Below are 21,818 nucleotides of genomic sequence, written 5' to 3' on the forward strand. Positions count from 1 at the left end.
GGATGTGGTTAATTGGCAATGAGGGTCTCAGCATTCTCCTGACATGTCTTCCTGTGCTGCAGAGGCTTTAAGGCTAATGCTCTATTTCCCACACTCTTCTGCAGATAAGGGTCTAGATACAAACTGGATTCCACCTACTCAGATTCAGTAGCATGAGATTTTAACAGTGGTGTAAAACCGAATTCTCCTGGGCTGTTATGACTAGCAGCATTTCTAGGGTGGGTCTCCAGCTTCACATTGACAGAAGCAAGGTGAATACATCTGGAGGCAGGACAGAGCGTAGTGTGCAGTAGGCAGGCTTGGGTGTGAGGAATTGAGGTCCCTGGACTGCAGCACCTCCTTCACCATGACAGTGGAGAGGGTAGCTCCACAGGTAAGCCACATCTACATTACTGCATGGTTATAAAGGTTCTCCAGACCACACTGTAGGACCTTCTCTGCAAACACTTCCAGTGATTTTGTGAGAAACAAATTCTAAGTGTTAAATCCCTTTTGTTAAAAAATGTTTGATGATAAAAACAGGTTCTATTTGCTACAACTGAGTCTGACGCACACATCCAAGATGTTGAATGATTTGAAAAGAAAACCCTGATGACTGTAATGAATTCTGAAGTCATTATGCTTCAAATAGTTGAAAACTTAGTTAAAAATATTTTTCACTGCCAACTTGACTTGTCTGCACATTTGTGAATATCTATGCAAATTAAATTAGGTCTAGTCTAAAAAATAAAATAAAATAAAACGCCATGAGACCCGTTGATAAACGGGATTCTGCTGCTTTGGATAGTCTACTGTGATAAAGTTCTCAAACATTTCAAGCTAATCTTAATATGAAGATCTTTCAATGTGGCTCCCCAGCACATCTATAAAAACAAAATATTTCAGGAGAGCAAGCCTAACAGTTAAGTTCATAATTCAAAATAATCAGAAACTAAATATACTCTTTTTTCCAAGTAGATTCTTCTCAATTTAAATCTGTTTTCCATGCACCTTTTTTCTCACTTGAACTAGTACAAAGAGGAGTGTACTGAAATGCAAAACAAATTTGAAAGAGATATTTAAAACAGGTATCTTTATACCTATGCAAAGAGTAAATGAAGCAAATATAAAGCTACATCCTTTTTAATATTATGCGATTAGTATTATTTCAACATTTCTCAATCTAGACAGTGCTAAGTTATTGGGTGCATCGAAAAAATACTTATTAATTCATTCAACAGAAGTTTATTGAGCATCTACATATTCAGAAGTGAAAAGGGCAGATTCAGCAAAATACACATTAAATAAGAGCTGAGAGGTGTGATTAAAAGAAACAATAAGGGTTCTGACAAAGGGCATCAATAATTTTTTTGTCGTTGTTGAGATGCAGTCTCACTCTGTTGCCCAGGCTGAAGTGCAGTGGTGTGATCTTGGCTCACTGCAACCTCCACCTCCTGGATTCAAGTGATTATTGTGCCTCAGCATCCTGAGTAGCTGGAATTACAGTTGGATGCTATCACACCAGGCTAATTTTTGTATTTTTAGTAGATACAAGTTTTCGCTATTTTGGCCAGGCTGGCCTCGAACTCCTGGCCAGAGTTGCACCTGCCTTGGCTCCGGAAGTGCTGGGATTATAGGTGGGAGCCACTGCACTAAGCCAATGAGTTTTCTAAAACAGACTGAAATAAAGTTTCTTTATTCAGATTAAATAAATTAGGTCAAGGAAGAAAGTATTATGAACACTAGACAACACATTTCAATTTACAAGGAGACTTAGGATAAAATGATCAACTGGGTAGTCAAACTAAATTACCATGAGGTCCACTTTCATCCTTAAAAGTTCATGATGTTCTCTAAGTTCTGTAATGTACCTCATGAACCAATACAAATATTTGCTTAAACATGTGTCAAATATCCCTGTAAGGACATAAAGAAAGCAAATAAAGAGGCTGCCTGTGAGGAGAAATGGGGGAGAAGACCAGGAGACACAGGAGGAAAGGAATTTTATACGGTACACATTGTGTCAAATGTTTTCCTTTTCAATCATATGAAATGGAATTGTTCAAAATGCAGATACATTAATAATTGCATAACATACATGGCACTGATTTTCATCAGAAAATTCAAGTGTGATATAAAATATAGTCTATTCTATCTGACCTTTAAATGAAAGTTGTTACCACACTCACAAAAGACCATCGTGAAAATGCCCTGGGATCCAGTGGTTTACCTAAGACACGACACTCATCATGGACACCAAGAAGTCAGGAGGGGCAAGCGATAGCAACAAACAAGGAGAGGTGGTTACCTTCCGGTCACAGGTTTTAGGACTCCCAGCAGTGTTCTGCTTGAGGAACCCAGCTGTTGTTGACCAGCGTGTGGGATTTTTCCTTGAAGGCTCTTCAGAGGAAAAATTATTATCACTGATAGAAGTGGAGAGGCCAATTAGAGCTGGGTCACTACTGCGTCGAACATGAAGAGGCATATCTGTAAACACAAAAGCACTATGCTGAAAAATAACATACTAATGTTGGTAGACTACATGTTGGAGAATGTAGGGTGATCCTAAAGACTAAGGAACAGAATTAGAATTTTTTAAAAGGGGACAGTGGGTCAGTGTTCTAAATACAAATTTCTTTAGGTCCTTTAAAATACTACATGGTGAAAGAGGTGTGGTCAAGTGTCAGCTCCAAGCAAGACTGCCAAGGTTTGTATTTGGGCTTCACTTCTTGTTATCTATGTGGCCCTGGCCAAGTTGCCTAACTGTTTTCTGCCTCTAGTCCTTTCCAACTCAAATGAAAATAAAACAGTACCTCTTTCATCAGGGTAATGTGAAGACTACATAATATAAAGGGGATAAACAGTGCCTGACAAATAGTGTGTACTCAGGAGAGAGTAATATCATAATGACTATTACTGCTATCATTATCCCAATATTCCTAAATAATGATCACATATATCATTCAACAAATAACGAATCTAAGCAAGTAAACAAATTTAATCTACCTTTTAATCATATCTGCTGGAATAAACATATAGAATCTATATAGTTAACAAATAATTTATTGTATATTTCAAAGTAGCTAGGGAGAGGATTTAAAATTTTTCAAATTTAAAAAAAGATAGATAATTGAGGTGTGAATATCCTCATTACCTTGATTTAACCATTACACACTGTATCAAAATATCACAAACTCTACATAAATACATACAATTATGTATCAATTTTTTAAAATCTATAGAATTTAGACATTTGGCTGCTCTATTGAAAAGTTTTGTTGAATAAAATGTTTCTTCAATAAAGTATTACCAGAAGGTATAGTGCCCAAATATATTATTTATACTTAAGACAGAAAATACTCGAAGTAATATGCTAATCTGCAGGTAGTTTGTCATATACTCACATATACAATTACACGAAAGGCAGCATTTTAGCAAATGCATTTGCATAGACGAGTTTGCTTGCAATTGTGATAACAACATCAATAATAAACTCAGATGAACACTTGTAACATTTATCAGTAGCACTGAGAACAGCCTGGCAAATAGAATCACTGTCACAGCAGAGAAGAAACAGAAAACAAAAATGCAAAGCCAAGAAAAGAGTCTGCAACAGCTGGAATCAGGACTGGAAGTTTCACTCAGCAACTGAGTGAAATCACTCAAAAATGTAAGACAAAATTTAAATTATGTTTAGAGTACTGTTTTTAAGAACTAGGATGTAAGTTAAGCATTTGTTTTAAAGCCTCTAACAATAGAGCTTTATTTATTTTATTTTATTTTATTTTTTGAGACAGAGACTGGCTCTGTCCCCCAGGCTGGAGTGTAGTGGCACAATCTCAGCTAACAGCAACCTCTGCCTGCTGGGTTCAAGTGATTCTCCTGCCTCAGCCTCCCACAGCTACAGGCTACAACAAGCATGAGCCACCAAGCCGGGCTAGTTTTTGTGCTTTTAGTAGAGACAGAGTTTCACCATGTTGGCTAGACAGGTCTTTTAACTCCTGACCTCAGGTGATCCACCCACCTCGGCCTCCCAAAGTGCTAGGATTACAGGCGTGAGCCACCACATCCGGCCTAATGACACAGCTTTAACCATAAATTAGTAAATTCATTATTTATCCTCAGAGGGATAATTTTGAAACACTGGTGCACTGGTCAATGGTAAAAATATGGAGACCTTGAGGATACCAAACTAAAGACAGGGCATTTATATACAGTGAAGGCTATATTTAAACCAATATATGAAAGCAAATTAAAACTAATCAGATAAAACAAAAGCATATGAAACACAGTAATATCAAATTTAACACTGATTTCTACATCATGAGGATTGCATAACAATAACACAGTCTGAGCAACATTTCCAGGGCAAAAATTTAGCCCGCTTCGAATTTAATAATGTTGGTGGCTATCTTAATTTGATGAAAGAAATGTAAACATGACTATTTTAATAATTACTGGATTTATTATGCCTTTGATGCTTATAATTTATATCAAAAAAATAAAAATAAACACCAATAAGAATTATATAGTCATTTGGGAGGCCGAGGTGGGTGGATCACGAGGTGAAAAGATCGAGACCATCCTGGTCAACATGGTGAAACCCCGTCTCTACTAAAAATACAAAAACTTAGCTGGGCATGGTGGAACGTGCCTGTAATCCCAGCGACTCGCGAGGCTGAGGCAGGAGGATTGCCTGAACCCAGGAGGCGGAGGTTGCGGTGAGCCGAGTTCACGCCATTGCACTCCAGCCTGGGTAACAAGAGCGAAACTCCGTCTCAAAAAAAAAAAAACAATTATATAGTCATTCTCACAAAAACAAACATCTACGAATCCATGCACGTTAATAGTCAATGCCCTTACTATAAGGAAAGTTCTCTACCAAGAGGAAGCACAATTTCCAGAATCATCAAATTAAAAACTGTAAGCAAAAAAGTAACAAAATAGGGAGGGGTGGGCAGGAAAAGACTAAATACTTCCAGACAATGTTGTTACTTAGACAAAGGTTCTGTTGCTTTCCAATTACAGGATTAATTCTTCAGTTGTTAAGTACCTCTCTACATTCAAGTTCTCTCCCTCTTCCTCTCGCCCCTCTGTGTGTGTAAGTCTACAAGAAGCACTATTAACTCAGAGGTGAAGGCCTTTAAAAAATGGAGCAGACATAAGGACCAAAAGCAGTACCCACTACCTATATTAAAATAATCACATAAAAGTATATTCCAACCCCGAATAAATTCAGGGACTAGATCCTGAATTTGCTTGGTCACAATAAAACTGCTTACCCTACTTGTGTTTGAAATTTTCCTCAGGAGAATACATTGCATACATGATTTCGATTATATAAGTAATTAGGACCATCTTCTTCAGACTAGACACAAACATTGTGTTACTGTGTTAGTCTGCAATAGACAGACAAAAATGATTAGCATTTCTCTATATATACCTGTGGCTCTTGAAATAAAATGTGAACTTGGGGAAAGAGGGGATTTGAGAGGAGGTACATGTTGAAGCTACAGACCCTGTGGGATGTCTCTTCTGGTGCATGATGGAGCTCATACAAAGGGTGCTGTTCGCATAAACTGCAATGTGAAGGATGCTACAGGGAATGCTCTATCATGCAGCCATTCTTCTGAGTTCTTCCAACATTAAACTTTTTGTTTGCATCTCAGTGATACTGATAAATCAAAATAAATATAGTCTGGATCTTCTATTTGTACTACCTAGTCACTGAGTACTCCCATGCAATTTCAAGTCCCACATTCACATTTATGTCGACTGTCAAATTCAGGAAGGTGTCCTACTATGCTGATGAGAAAGAACAAAACCCAATAAAGGTAGTTAAGGAAGCCAGGTGCAGTGGCTCATGCCGGTAATCCCAGCACTTTGGAAGGCCAAGGTGGAGAACTGCTTGAGGTCAGGAGTTCAAGACCAACTTGGGCAACACAGTGAGATTCTGTCTCTACAAAAAAAAAAAATTAAAAAACTAGGCGATTATGGTGGCACACTCCTGTAGTTAGAAGGTAGGAAGCAGGCCTTGACTGCAGAGGCAGGGCTGGCACACCAGACCAAATGGAGGACTAGCTAAAACAGGGCTAGGGCAGAAGCAGCTTTCCATCAAACATACTCACCAGCATACCATGTCAATTTACTATCACCATGGCAACACCTAGGTGTTACCTACCATTTCCCTGGTAAAAACCTAATGTCCTAGTTACTATACCTTCCCTAAATATTTCTGCACAAACTGCCCCTTAATCTGCATGTAATTAAAAGTGAGTATAAATATGACTGCAAAACTGCCCTGGGCTGCTACTCGTTGCCAATAGAGAGTACCTCTGCTCTGCAGAAGCAGTCATAGAGCTATGACACTGTTGCTTCAATAAAGCTGTTTTCTTCTAGCCCCAGCTCACCCTTGAAGTCTTTTCCTGGGCAAAGCCGAGGACCCTCATGGGCTAAGGTCCACTGTGGGCCTCACATGTCCTGCATCAGTCCTAGCTTAGGTGTCTTAGGTGGGAAGATCACCTAAGCCTAAAAGTTGAAGCCTGCAGTGAGCCGTGACTGTACTACTGCACTCCAGCCTGGGCAACAAAGCAAGGTCCTGTTAGTCCAAACTGGCCCAGTCAGTCAGTCAGTCAGTCAGTCAGTCAGTCAAAAGAAGTCAATGGCATGTTCTCATCAAAGAATGCCAAATGATATCATAATAATGTTGAAATCAAGGTTTTCTTATTTAGAAAGAAAATATATTTGCTGCAAGACCTGAGTCATCATAGTACATAAAGGCAGCATAACCAGGTCCAAATAAAAAGACCCCATGTCACCCCAGGGCATGTCTAGGTTCATATAGCCTACGATTTAGACTCCAGAAGACATCTTTAACTCTCACAATGATGTGTATCTGATGGGTATCTGTTACATATCTGGATGTGTATTGGTTTATGATTTCTTCTTCTTTTTATGATTGCATGAAAAGTATAAGGCATTTTATGCAGTTTTCACACACACAAACACATGCGAGCACATACAGTTTAGTAATGCTATGTTAGAACCCACCGCTTAAATAGAGGGATACAAAATTTTTTTCTTAAATAAGGCACTACATTAGACACATGGAAAAACATGTGACCCACATCACATATACGTAAGCTGAGGCTCAGAGAGAGAACATAAAAAGTCAGTTCTCCAGTTAAGACTTCAAGCTCCCGACTCAGTGCTCAATCATTAATCACAAATTATCAAATCAGATCTATTAAGTTCCATTTCTAGCTACCTGTGAATACAAACGTTAGTTTCCGTTTTTTAAAAAAGAAAAATTTTGTTATTTTCCTAGAATTATGCAATTAGAAATCATATCCTGATTTTAAGTCATAGCATAGAATCATAGCATGATTTCATTTTGGGAAGAGAAAGAAACGTTACATTAGCCATAAACATATATTGTAACAACAGGTATCCAAATTTCACAAATGTTAAGATAGGAAAAGGAAAAAAACTACTCTTAAATGGAGGAAATACTACATATAATCTAGGAAAGCATGTCTACAAGGAAACAGGACTAGATTCGGTGGTTCCCAAATGCTGACCTCAGGGTCCCCTTTCACACTCTAAAAATTGACGACCTCAAAGCATTTTTGTGTATATGAGGCTAGAGCTAATGATATTTACCATTTTAGGAGTAAAAATGAGAAGAACTTTAAAATATCTATTTATTAAATCACTTTAATAATAATAAAACCCATCACATGTTAACACAAACTAATTTTTTGAAAATTGTATTTTATAAAACAAAGCACATTCGGTGGAAAGAGCAGCAATGTTTTACATTTTGCTTAATAGAAGACATCTGGATTCTCATATCTGCTTATGTATTCTCAGCTGCCATATGAAAAAGTGTATAGAGGAAAAAAAGAACTTCACAAATATGTAGCTAGAAGAGGGAATAATATCATAATAGCTTTTCCAGAAAATATTGGATTTTCTTCTCTGATACCACAGAGAAGTTGACCAATGGTGGTTTTTCAAAGGTCAGCTGCAGTATGGATGTGAAGTTTTCTTTGTTACATTACAATCTATTTGTCTGTCTCACACTTTGTATGAATCTTCCACCCATGAAAAATTCCATAACATTAATCATTTGGAAACTATTAGTTAATAAGTTAGTCAATCTTCCGAATGTTGATACATTTCTTTATTTCAGAAAATCACAGGTTAATATCTCTGCCAATTTAATCAGAAATGTCTTTATGTACTGGGAAGCAGTCATGCTCACAGTGGGACATAAGTTTTCCAAAACCTAATTTTCACTAGAAAGTTTGAATTTTATCTTTAGCAACAAATACTGCCCTTTTTTTTTTTTTTTTGCCTTGTAGTGACAGGCTTGTGTTACTCATTTTTACAAAACTGTCTACCAGATACTCAAGTCTGAATGACCAGCTTTTCTGTCCATACTTCAAACGAAAACACTGTCCCATGAAAAAAACCTCAGCATGTAAATCAAGCCTTCGCATAAAAGTATTTCTCAAGACAACCACCGAGAAGCTGGGCATGGTGGCTCACTAATGTAAAATCAGCTACTCAGGGGGGCTGAAGCAAAAGGATCACTGGAGCCCAGGAGCTCGAGACCAAACTGGGCAACATAGTGAGGACTTACCTCAACAAAAATAAAATTAAATTTAAATTTAAAAAGGAACTACTGAGCTTCCACATGTTGGAAAAGTGTTTTATGCCTATATCACCATGCGAAATGTTAAATTGTGTATTAAAGGGTCAGGTTTTAAGTAATTAATTTTGGTTCTTCATTAAAAAGTTGGTGAAATGGGTTTTTTAAAAAACCATGAGTGTGTGGGGTGAAGAATACATTTGGTGTCAATGTCTTGATTTGTGCCAAGTGATCTACATTTTTGCCCCTCAGGGTGTGGGCACCACTGATGTAGATGTCAACCCAGTGAACACTACAGAACAGGTTTTCATAAAAACTCTGAAAATAACATTGCACTCACAGCATTCCTGAAATAATCTTAGTGATCCCTGAGGGCCCAGAAATCACATGCTAAGAACCACTGGCCTAGAACTGTGATCCTGGCACATCAGTCACCTCTCTGGGCCTCCATCCCTAATTTATAAATTCAGAGGCTGCACTACTGGTTTTAGAAGTTCCCTTTAGTACCAAAAAGGTGTGAGTTCACATATGTTCACACACCCCCAACCAGTGATCATCCACCAAACCTCATCCTGACAGAATGTATAACAATTTATGAAAAATGTATTTTAAAAAAACATAAAAGCATTTCAAAGCAGTCTCAGCAGCCATTCCTCAGGGTAGCTCCAAGCAAGTCAAAATATGACAAGCAACACAGAGTTCTAGAGAATGGTTCCATAGTAGCCACAATGGCATGAGGTCTTTTCACAAGTTTCACCTTATTTTAAGGAAAGACATTTGTATAAACATCTGGACTTAACAAAATGAATTACGAAACACAACTTCCAGATTCATCTAAAAGGTTTCCCACCTCTAACTGTCCTGACTAAATATAATATTGTATAAAGAAAGTAATTTTGTGTTGGCCTCAGATGAATAAAACACAATCTTCTCACCTATGATTTGCTATGCTTCTGGGGCCCATGGCCTATTTCAGCACTACTAATAATCTGATGTAATTTGTGTTCATTATAGTAATTAGAAATAATAGGAGCTTCTCATTTAAGGTAATTTGGTCAGTCACTATTATAGCCATTCCTTGCATTTTAAAACATGATAAAACTTTCTAATCCCATAATCTTCTGATTTATTTAATATACAGATTTTCAAAGTATAACCTCTGAAATATTAAAAAAAAAAACTCAAAGACATGGATCTTCAATAATTAAGCTGCTGCATGAAGCACAGAGCGATTGGCGCGATGTCACTGGGTCCAGTATGATGACGAAGACTGTTTGATATGTACATTGCTTTGAAGAGGGGATAAAACAGCAATAAACCCTCATCACAAGATCTGAAATTCTCCATGGCACTGATGTACTGTAAATATTGATGTCTCTCTAGGTAAGGTGCCTTTTAAATAAGTGGAAGGAATAGTGAATCTAATTATGAATTAGAGCAAACACCAAAGGGCATACACAGACATTTTTAACTGTTAAATATCCCAACCTTTCTTCTGATCAACTTGCCCAATGCCTCTCTTCCTTCATTCTTTTTTTTTTCTTTGAGACGGAGTTTCGCTCTTGTTACCCAGGCTGGAGTGCAATGGCGCAATCTCGGCTCACCGCAACCTCCGCCTCCTGGGTTCAGGCGATTCTCCTGCCTCAGCCTCCCGAGTAGCTGGGATTACAGGCACATGCCACCATGCCCAGCTAATTTTTTGTATTTTTAGTAGAGACGGGGTTTCACCATGTTGACCAGTATGGTCTCAATATCTTGACCTTGTGATCCACCCGCCTCGGCCTCCCTCTTCCTTCATTCTTCAAGGGTTTTTTAAATTATTTAACCACAGAGTATTATCAAGGTTTTTTTCGTGTAAAAGAAAAAATAAAAATTAAAAAAAAATATTTTTTTAACCACTTAATGAATAAATCTCTGCCAAGAAGACAGTCATAAATTATCAAGGTATTTAATTGAATCTAAATATAATACACACTTACATGTGTACATTTAGAACTTATGATGCAAACAAAAAATTACTCTTCATGCAAAATGAAAATTATCTCTCCCCCATCTTCAGGGAAATTATACATTTCCTAAAGAGACATCTAACCATGGGAAGAATCAAGTTATTAACACGTGCTGTGGTGATACAAACCTGTCATCCTGATTGCAAAACTGACCTTCAGATATGTGTTACTCCTTTTCATAAAAGTATTTATTCATATTTCACTTACTTGGGTAGCATCCTGGGAAGAAATTTGTGGAAGGCAAGGCAAGAAATTAGCTTTGAAAAACAACAGATGACTCAAAGAGTGGGAGATAAAATTGAGTTTTATCACCTCGTTATTAACTATTTTTTCTATATAAGCAATAAATACAGAATACTATGGTTGGAAAATGCTTACTGATAAACTGAAATATTACATTTTACAGGTAAGTGCACTGAGCACCACATATATTAAGAGTTAGGTCGAAGGTCACTATGCTGCAATGAGACTCAGCTGCGTCCAGAGCATTTGGTAATTGACTCCCTGTCCTGTACAATTCAGATCTGATCACGCTGCTGTTCAGAAAAACTAAGACATATCAAAAGTACAAAATGCCTATACTGCCCTTGAAAAGACAGGTAATTTCTTGATAAGTTTAAGATACATTTCTGTAGACAACAGGATGCTTTCAATGGTTGCACTGAGTCCAAGAAACTTAAGGAGGGAAAACAAAGTCAAGGAAAAAATATTTATGCGATTTTCTAATGACATATTGTTTCCACTCAAAAGCCATGCATTTTTCTGAGGCAAATTAAATTTATACCATTAGAATTCTCACTCTATAACTGACAATATAACCACCCTAATCAAAAACTCTCACTCTCGAAATACTCACCTGAGTACAAGTAAGGAAATCTGAATAAGACTGTATATATTTTTATATAAAGGCTGGATATGAATGTCATGTGAATGTTAATATGCTGGTTGTGACAGAACGGGAACTTTTCACAAAATCTTACCATTGAGGGAAACATAAAGTGAATTTCTCTGTATCTTTTCTTATAATGGCATGAAATTTTATCATTAGCTCAAATTTAAATCTTTTTAAAGCACAGAGTTAAGCAAAATCCCAGGTGCAAATTCTCAATATCAAGGCCTGCCACAATTGAGACTTAGGGTACCTTTCTAACACTATTTCCTAAAATATTCTTCTTATCACCCAATGTTCAACCTCCACAGCCACTGCTGGTAGCCAGCAGCCTGTCTACATGAACAGCTCCCTGAACATGCTCCATAAAAGACAACTGCACGGCTCACCAGCACTGCAACTTCTGTTATCAGGAATCTCTTCCCTCCTCTCCGCCTACTTCAGTGTGTCCTACGCCCTACAAGTCCTCCTCAAATGACACCACCTCTTCCAACACATCAGATCTAGTATTAGTGTCCCAGCAGCAAGTGGGTGGCAGGCTCAGAAAGGGGTCTTTGAGAAAAGTTTAGTGGAAAGACCATTTCTAATACATGTCAGGATTAAGGATTGACAGCAAAGGGTACAGTGCCCTCTGCTCACATGGGGCAAGGGGAGCTGTGACATTCCCTGGAGGGCCACAGCTACACACAAGCCACAGCCAGGAAGGCTGAATAAGCCTGCCTTTTCCATCTTCCCACTTCCATCAATGCCCTGCTGCTGCAGTCCTTGCAGGCACAAGGCAGAGGGCACAGAGCCTGGTCAGTATGAGAGGCAGGCCTTTTGGTGTATGGAGCAGAGCAGGTAGGTGTGCAGGATGAAAGGAAAAGATCCAGAGCTCAGATGTACTAGTCCTCTGCCTCTTTCTCCCATTGCACCTTGCTTCTCTTTTTTTTCTTTTAACAAGGTCTTGCTCTGCCACCCAGGCTGGAGTGCAGTGCAGGATCACAGCTCCCTGTAGACTCGAACTCCTAGGCTTAATGCTACTCCAGCCTCAGTCACACCCAATAACTGAGACTACAGGTAGATGCCACTACTCGTAGCTAATTATTATTTTATTTTTTATAAAAATAGGATTTCACAGTGTGGCCCAGGCTGGTCTCAAACTCCAAGCCTCCCAAAGCCTTAAAATTACCAGCATGAACCACCACACCCAACCTACTTTTTTTTTTTTGATACGGAGTTTCGCTCTTATTGCCCAGCCTGGAGTGCAATTGCTCAATCTCAGCTCACTGCAACCTCAGCCTCCAGGGTTGAAGCTATTCTCCTGCCTTAGCCTCTCAAGTAGCTGGAATTACAGGCCTAAGCCACCAGGCCTCGACTGTTTCTACTTTTCATAGCATAGGCCAGTTATTCAGCTAGAGGACAAGTATTGACTATTCCTCTTAACAACTCATCCACTCTAGACACACACACACACACACACACACACACACACATACACCAACAAAGTAGGACCAAAATGTTTTAAAGTTGGCTAAGATGTATCAGTCAGGAACAAAAATATTCCCAATTCACTTTTGTAATAGATGTATTTTGATATTTTATTTTTATTTTAAACTTATACTTTGGCTGCAGGGGTAGATCTGCAGGTTTCTAACACAGGTAAATTTCATGTCACAGAGTTTGGCGTACAGATTATTTTGCTGCCCAGGTAATAAGCACAGTATCCAATAGATAGTTTATATAGATAGGACTCTCAAAGGTTGACGTGCACAGAAATCACCTAGGAATTTGTTAAAGAGCTTCAGTAGGTCTGGGGTGGGTAATATCTGAAATTCTGCATTTTAATGTCTTGGTGACATCAGGGCTGCTGGTCTGAGTGACCACCACCCTTTTGAGACTCTGAGCAGCAGGGCTATGTCATACTTTTTAAATATATACATATACATATTATATACAGAGATATATATATAATCTATTATATAGTATATATAATATATAAATATATAAATGCATATATCTATAAATATATGTATATAATCTTTATATGGATTATATATAGACCTATTATAGATCTATTACATATGAATCCATATATATAATATGTAAATATATATACTTTATAAACATCCCTCATATTTAAACTTTATATCTATATATTTACATATAAATATATATTTAGAATGTATATTTACATTATATATATATATTTAAAATCACCTGTGATTTTTTAAAATGTGAACTTCACAATGGCAGTCATGGAGCATCATCATTTCTCAGCTTGATTTAGTCTATCCCTCCTGGCTTGGCCATCTCCAAGTCATCCTCTATAAAGCACTCATGATACCTTTTCTAAACCACAAATCAGATGTCGTAACTCAGAATCCTCAGTCTACTTGGGGCACAATACCATTAGAGTACCCTGTGTGAGACAAACAATGAATCTGCACCCTTACACTCAACTGGAACACTCTGCTACTACAGAAGGCCAAAGAGGCTTTCCAGTTCTCTCTCGTGGGCCCTCTTCTCATCCACTGTCTTCTTTAAGGGGATTGCCATCCCTGAGAAGTCTAAGAGGTTTCTACAGCCTAAGTGAAATCACGCTTAATTTCACTTACTAGAGCTGGTATCTTCCCATCTGTTGCCCTCATTAAATTTTGTGATTCTACCCCCAGTTTTTAGTCCAGCAAAGGACAATCAGAAAATGTTTGTTAAAGTGTTACTGTATAAATAAATTAAGAAAATGAATGATTTCCATCTAGAGAGATATGACTTCCATGTACCTCTGTCCTTCCATCTATCTCTGTCCTTCCATCTATCTCTGTCCTTGATTGTCTCAAGTATTGAAGGGCAATCTCTGCAGTAAAGAAACAATTAGAGATGTCATAGATGTTGGAAGGCTCCAGAGAATGAAAAAAAGGGTTTTCTACTGGCAAAAGGACAAAGAATTCCTGCTTCAAATACTGGTGATAAACTCCCTGGCTAGAAATCCCATTCAGGTTTTACTGTTTTTTTTTTTTCAACTATTAATTTTGCACTAGCGTCCTTCATGCAGTGCTGACTCCCTTATGAGAATATCTCAGTAAGAGTCAATCTAAATTAATTCTTCACATATAATTTTATATGTATACGTGAGCCAAATTCCTCATATCACTTCCACTTTACCAATTTAGTTCAACAATCATATAATTAAATTTTAAAATTATAACTTCGCCTAACAAGTAATTTGTCTTTCAAAAATTGACATTGACTATTGATTGCATTTAAGATATTCTCTAAATGCTCAATGCTCTCTCCTTTGACATTTGTCTTCTATTATTTTATTAAGGATTTAAGTACAGCAGTAACTGTCAAGTTAACTTTCCATGAGCATTATTTCCCCATTCCTTTATTATTACAACATTTACTCCACAATACTATATAAAACCGTAATCTTTTTCTCTTACCTGGGGACTAGCAATTTGCCAATTTTATTTGCCAGTTTTCTGTCACTTGAGGGTGTGCGTTTGAAGCGCCTGCACTTTACAAGATTTTATAATTATCCCAGTGTATGTTGACCATCAACAACTACTTCAAAGCAGCAAGCCTCTGTATAACTGAGGTGTTAAACTTCCACTCTCATCTCTCTACTTCATTTTGGTCAGTGCTGGGCTTTTCATCTTGCACATGAATTTTTTTATTTTATTTAATTTTTTTTACTTTTTTTGAGATGGAGTTTCGGTCTTGTTACCCAGGCTGGAGTGCAATGGCCCAATCTCCGGGCATGGCAACATCCGCCTCCTGGGTTCAGGCAATTCTCCTGCCTCAGCCTCCTGAGTAGCTGGGATTACAGGCACACGCCACCATGCCCAGCTAATTTTTTGTATTTTTAGTAGAGACGGGGTTTCACCATGTTGACCAGGATGGTCTCGCACTTGACCTCGTCATCCACCCGCCTCGGCCTCCCAAAGTGCTGGGATTACAGGCGTGAGCCACCGCGCCCCGCCTTATTGTTTTTTTTTGTTTGTTTGTTTGTTTTGTTTTTTGTTTTTTTGTTTTTGAGACAAGCTCTTGCTCTGTCGTCCAAGCTGTAGTACAGTGGCACGAACTGGGCTCACTGCAGCCTCGACCTCCCAGGCTCAAGGAATCTTCCCCCACTGCGTCCTGAGCAGCTGGGACCACAGGCATGCGCCACCACACCACGATGTGCATCAATCTTCATGGTATTAAAACCCTTTTTTCAACTCTAACATCTACATCTCTTTTACTGTGGAAAGTGGGTCTCTGGCTTTCAGGCAGAGTGCCCTCTGTGCCCAGCTTGCTCATGGGCACTGCTTCCTCCATCCTGGGGCTTCCTAACGGCGGCGGGATGTGCAGGGCCTCCAGCGCGTCATCCGCCCAGAAGGCGGGCAGCGCTGTGGCCGGGACTGTGGCAGTGCACTTTGGCTGGTGAAGCCACACTCGCGCAGCGTCTTTCTAACATCTTGTACAGTAACTTAGGATGCCCTCGACAACGCACTTCAGGTCAAACACCATGCTAGACACCTTGGCATCTGTGAAGATGGTGATGCAGTGGCACTGAATCATGAGGAACGTGCCTCTCTCTGTGGCCGCTTCTCCCCTCAGCACACAGGCACGATGGCTCTCCACCAGGTTCCCAGCAGCCAGTGTGCGCGGCCCAGCACGCCCTGCGCGAGGCCCCGCCCCACCTGTGGTCCGGCCACACTAAAATCTTTCTGGGGAGGTTTAAAGTCATTCTTGGGGAGGCCGAGGCGGGTGGATCACGAGGTCAAGAGATCGAGACCATCCTGGTCAACAAGGTGAAACCCCGTCTCTACTAAAAATACAAAAATTAGCTGGGCATGGTGGTAGTCCCAGATACTCGGGAGGCTGAGGCAGGAGACTTGCTTGAACCCAGAAGGCGGAGGTTGCAGTGAGCCGAGATCGTGCCATTGCGCTCCAGTCTGGGTAACAAGAGTGAAACTCCGTCTCAAAAAAAAAAGTCATTCTTGGCCAGGCGTGGTGGCTCACGCCTGTAATCCCAGCACTTTGGGAGGCTGAGGCGGGTGGATCACAGGGTCAAGAGATCTAGACCATCCTGGCCAACATGGTGAAACCTCGTCTCTACTAAAAATACAAAAAAATTAGCCAGGCGTGGTGGCACGCACCTGTAGTCCCAGCTACTTGGGAGACTGAGGCGGAATAATCACTTGAACCCAGGAGGCGGAGGTTGCAGTGAGCCGAAATTGCGCCACTGCACTCCAGCCTGGTGGCAGAGCAAGACTCCATCTCAGAAACAAACAAACAAACAAAACGAAAAAAACAAAAAAGTCATTCTTTCAAAGACAAGTATCCACGGCTGGGCCCGTTGGCTCAAGCCTGTAACTCCAGAAGTCTGGGAGGCTGAGGCGGGTAGATCACGTGAGGTCAAAAGTTCTAGACCAGCCTGGCCAGCATGGTGCAACCCTGTCTTTACTAAAAATACAAAAATTAGTCAGGCCTGGTGGCATACACCTGTAGTCCCAGCTACTTGGGAGGCTGAGACAGGAGGCAGAAGAATCATTTGAACCTGGAAGGCTAATAATCCCTCCAGGATGTGCCATTCTGATGAGGAGAGGACAAAGAATACAAATGTGAACAGAGACTATGCCATGAGGAGATCAGTGCTAGGAAGGAAAACGAAGTAAAGGATCAGATCCTGCCAAAAGTTGAAAATACAGGGGGAGTATGACAGAAGCACTTCAAAAACATTCAAATGGTTCATTATCCGTTTCTCTGTCTTAACTGTTCCAGTTTCAAATTAATTCCTTACCACAGAACCCTGTACACACTGGCGATTAATAAAGCCATTTGGCACCAACTGGTTGCTCCAAGGCGGCAATAAGACTTCATGGCTCTGAAACATATGGCTGCATGTCTGTTTATATTACCTTCAAAGTGCAGAGATCTTTCATAGCTAATCTAAACCATTCATTCTCCTCCTTAAGGAAAGAGTAATGTAAAAGTAAACAGGTCCTGATCATGTATAATAAGCCAATTAAGTCTGTAATCACTAACATTTGTTAAGTATTTACTGTGGGTTATGTATATGCTAGGAACTTTAATGCCAGGACTGATCAAATCATCAGAATAAGGCTATAAAATAAGTTCTATTGTTATTCCCATGTTATAGGTAGGAAGACTTGGTGTTACAGAGTTAAGATACCCTGGCAAAAGTTAATCTAATAGTAATTGGTGGAGATAAAAATCCAAATCTCAGTGGTCAAGGCACAGGAAACATGCTGCTATCCAGTAAGCATGAAATCCTGGAACATCAAGAACTGAAAGAGACTCTGGCTTATTTGCACCTTTCTCACCTACGTCTTATATAACTGTCATCACACAGTAGGAGTGCAGTAAATGTATGTTAGCTGAACTCAACCACACTGCAAGTCAGACCTGGAAGAAAAGACACTGTCCATTAGACATTGACTCATGTCATGCTTGGATCTCGTAACCGTTCTTCACAGTGAAAAGGAAAGGCCATGAAAAAAAATTTTTAAGAATGAAGTAAGTTCCCTTTAGCTAAGACAACAAATAGATAAGACTTCTAAATTCACCACAATTTTATTAGGGGATTTGTGAAAAGAAATGGAAATGGTACATTGAAGAAAGGGCATGTTACTCTGTGTGTGTGTGTGTGTGTGTGTGTGTGTGTGTGTGTACACAAAAATCAAAAGCTGTGCTTCATATCTATGTCAGGAACATTTATTTGGATTAACAGAAATGTGTTGGGTGCCCTGAATCCATACATTCACAAAATATGTCACTATCATCTTTGCCTCCAAAGTGCTGGTATTACAGGCACAAGCCACCGCACCCAGCCTGTCAATACAGTCTTGCATATTTTCACTGCAAGAGTCTTTTCAGTCAAATGTTTAATCAATTAAAGATATTAGCACTTAGTACAGGCTAACACTCTCTTACATATACTGCTCCTATATTAACCTCAACAAAAAGTGGAAAATCCAGGGCAGTGCTTAAGACCTCCCCATCCAAACTTCACAGTTGTTTGTATACTCTTTGTGTAATATATGCAGTTCTAACACTTCACTAGCCATTAAAATCATGTGGGAATACTCTGTAAAATGCTGGTTCCAGGACTCCCACCAGAAATACTGAAAATTTGGTCTAGGAAGAATCCCAAAAATTACTTTCACGAACTCTTCAGGTCATTGTAACATATAGCAAGACTGGGAATTTTTGTTCTAGAAGAGACAGTATTGCACATCAGTCCAAAGGGACCTCATTAAAAATACAGATTCTGAATGAGTAGGTCTGGATGGGGCCCAAGACTCTGCATTTCCATCAAGTCCCCAAATGATGGAGTAAGTAGCCACATTGGCTATTCAGTCATCCTTGGCTCATTTCAGGCCCTCTACAGCTACATGGAGCTAGCGGTCACAGGATAGTGCAAACATACACCTCTCCAAAATTATTTTAGAATTAGGACACTGAATTTAGCCAGAGAAAAGCATACTTAAATCACCATTAATTATATACTCTCAGTTCTATTAACTTTTAATCACTCAGAAAAGTCTGAGGGATTTTTCACTACTTCTTTCTAACTTTAATTTGAAAATGTTATATGGAAATAGTTGTTTTTCTACTTATCAAATACAGGGCAAAAAATCTGCATTTTCAAACATCTTACTGAATTTTTTATGAAATATGTTTCTGTTTTTCTCCTTGGGAATAGTAATACATGCCCATGACTCCCCAAGGAAGTGAACAAATTTATTTAAGCATTTTTTTATTAAAGTCCTATCTTTAGAACTAGCTCACTGTGACAATTCAAATCCTACTGCAAATCTGTATACAAAATAGGAAATTCCAATGATAATCAAGGAAAACAGTAATTCTCTTTTTAGCATGTTAAGAAAACCAAACAAATGCTTGGCTGCTTTTTAATTGAGAAGATAAAGCACTTTAATATTGATAAAACATTTCTAGTATTTAAGTAGCACTTTTACAACTCTAAAGCCAAGAACTTTATCCATAACTCTGCCAGTGTGTCAGACAACCAGGCAAACCGAATTCAACCCAGCCGTGGTTTCCTAGACAACAAGCACAGACAGAACCACTGGGGGAAAAAATATGAAAACACGAAAAAGCACCGCAGCATTTCCAGTAGGCTTAAGAAATGCATTTTAATTGTCAAAATGTCACAGACAACAGTATTGAAAATCATTTCCTTGGAAATGATTCAAAGCAGAATGCCATTTTCATTACAGCAAACGAGGTGTGGAAAAATAGAAAAATTAGAGTCCCTTCCTTTGCTCTGAATTAAGTAGGGATGGTGATCAATCTTATTTGATTTTACAAAATATACATACATTAGTACGGATTTCTAACATGCCTTCTTAGTTTTCTCTGCAAATATTACCATACACTGCCTCAACATAAAAAGAAGAGTCATCTAGGATGACAGGCTAGCATAGAATGAAGCATCTGGCTGAAGATCATCTGCTACACAGACAGGCTTGTACCTGCTCAGCTCTTAATTCACATGATAAACCACACACTTCAAAACACAGATTCATACAGAACAAGGCAGTCCATATTCAAATGTAGGTCTAGTTTTCTCTTCTATAACAAAAATGGTGCTGGGCACGGTGACTCACACCTGTAATCCCAGCACTTTGGGAGGCCGAGGTGGGTGGATCACTTGATGTCAAGAGTTCGAGACCAGCCTGGCCTATACAGTGAGACCCTATCTCTCCTAAAAATGCAAAAAATTAGCTGGATGTGGTAGCAGGCGCCTGTAATCCCTGCTACTTGGGAGGCTGAGGGAGGAGAATCTCTTGAACCCGGTAGGCAGAGGTTGCAGTGAGCCAAGATCACGCCACTGCACTCCACTCTGGATGACACAAGTGAAACTCCATCTCAAAAAAAAAAAAAGGCGGGCCTACAAGATTAAATTCTATCTTAAGAACTTTTCTGGCCCTAACAGCTTCTGATTTTTAGAAATAAAATACAGAAAGGTTGTTCTGTCTAGAAAGACTGCTTCCAAAATAAATACTATATTCTAAGGCATTTTAAAACTTTTTCTTCATAGGAACTAAATATTGACAGTTAACCTTTAGAAAATAATATCTGAAATGTCCTACTACATGGCTATTAAAACGTCTAAATTTTGCACAAGCTTTTGTGACCCTGATGGCATTTACTCTTATATCCTTGTCAGGAACATTTACTTGGATTAACAGAAACGTGTTGGGTGCCCTTAATCTACACTTTCACACAATCTATCACTATAATCTTGTGAATCATCTCTATTTTATTCCAAAGAATCTTTTCAGTCAAACCCTTAGTCGATTTAGAAACTTAGGTTGAATTGATTAAGTAATTCAGTCAAAACTACCAATTTAGTAGCTGCGGGCAAATATCATGGAAGCATTTTTCTGATAATTCACCTATCAATGGTTGGTAAATGAGGGAAGGAATAGCAAAATGGGAATTCCAAGAAAAAAAGTATTTACCGTTTTTTTCTGTCTAACTTGTATATCCAACAAAGCACGAGTAACATATTGTCATTCATTTTTCCAAGCCAGCAACTTGCCATTGGACTTCATTAGATCAATGAAAAGGCCTTAGTGAATCAGCTGCTCTACTGGAGTGGCCTTGAGTATCTGGCTGCATTTGAGCATGTTTCTCTTTGTGATACATACTTCTTCTCATATAAAAGCTAATATAATGCAAGACATGCAAGTTATAAGAGAATAAGTTGATAACGTATAAGCAAAGTAAATGCCAAGAAATGGCAGCACATGCATACCTTACCTTATTCCAATGTCTTCAATCAATTCAAACAATGTGACCTGTTTGCGTGTGACACAGGGATCTCTACTCCTGGCTTATATCATTGCATGAGAAAGAATTATTACATTTTCAGGAATTTTTGAAAGTTGATGGTTAAATAAAGTTATTATTAAAAATTATAGTACAGGCCAGGCATGGCTCATGCCTGTAATCTCAGCATTTTGGGAGGCCGGGGCAGGCGGATCACCTGAATTCCAGACCAGTCTGGCCAACCTTGTGAAACCCCATCTCTAATAAAATACAAAACATTAGTTGTATTTTACGGGTGACAGGCACCCGTAAACCCAGCTACTCAGGAGGCTAAGGCAGGAAAATCGCTTGAACCTGGGAGGCAGAAGTTGCAGTGAGCCGAAATCATTCCATTGCACTCTAGCCTGGGCAACAAAATCAAAACTCTGTCTCAAAAAAATAAAAAAGTTACAGTACATAAACTTCCAACTAAATTATATTAAAACAAAGATAATAC

The 21,818-nt window shown here is 38.9% G+C and overlaps 1 protein-coding gene across 50 annotated transcripts in view; it reads right to left on the minus strand.

The window, feature by feature from the left end:
* Positions 1 to 21,818, minus strand: part of PARD3 (par-3 family cell polarity regulator) — a 716,461-nt gene that overhangs the window by 366,100 nt on the left and 328,543 nt on the right. For all 50 annotated transcript variants that reach the window (XM_078329879.1, XM_078329878.1, XM_078329877.1 and 47 more), the window contains one exon: positions 2,288 to 2,466. In XM_078329879.1, coding sequence (XP_078186005.1) covers positions 2,288 to 2,466 — 179 coding nt within the window. The remainder of the gene's footprint in view (positions 1 to 2,287; positions 2,467 to 21,818) is intronic.

This window comes from Callithrix jacchus, chromosome 7 (genome assembly GCF_049354715.1).
Source record: "Callithrix jacchus isolate 240 chromosome 7, calJac240_pri, whole genome shotgun sequence".
NCBI lineage: Eukaryota > Metazoa > Chordata > Mammalia > Primates > Cebidae > Callithrix > Callithrix jacchus.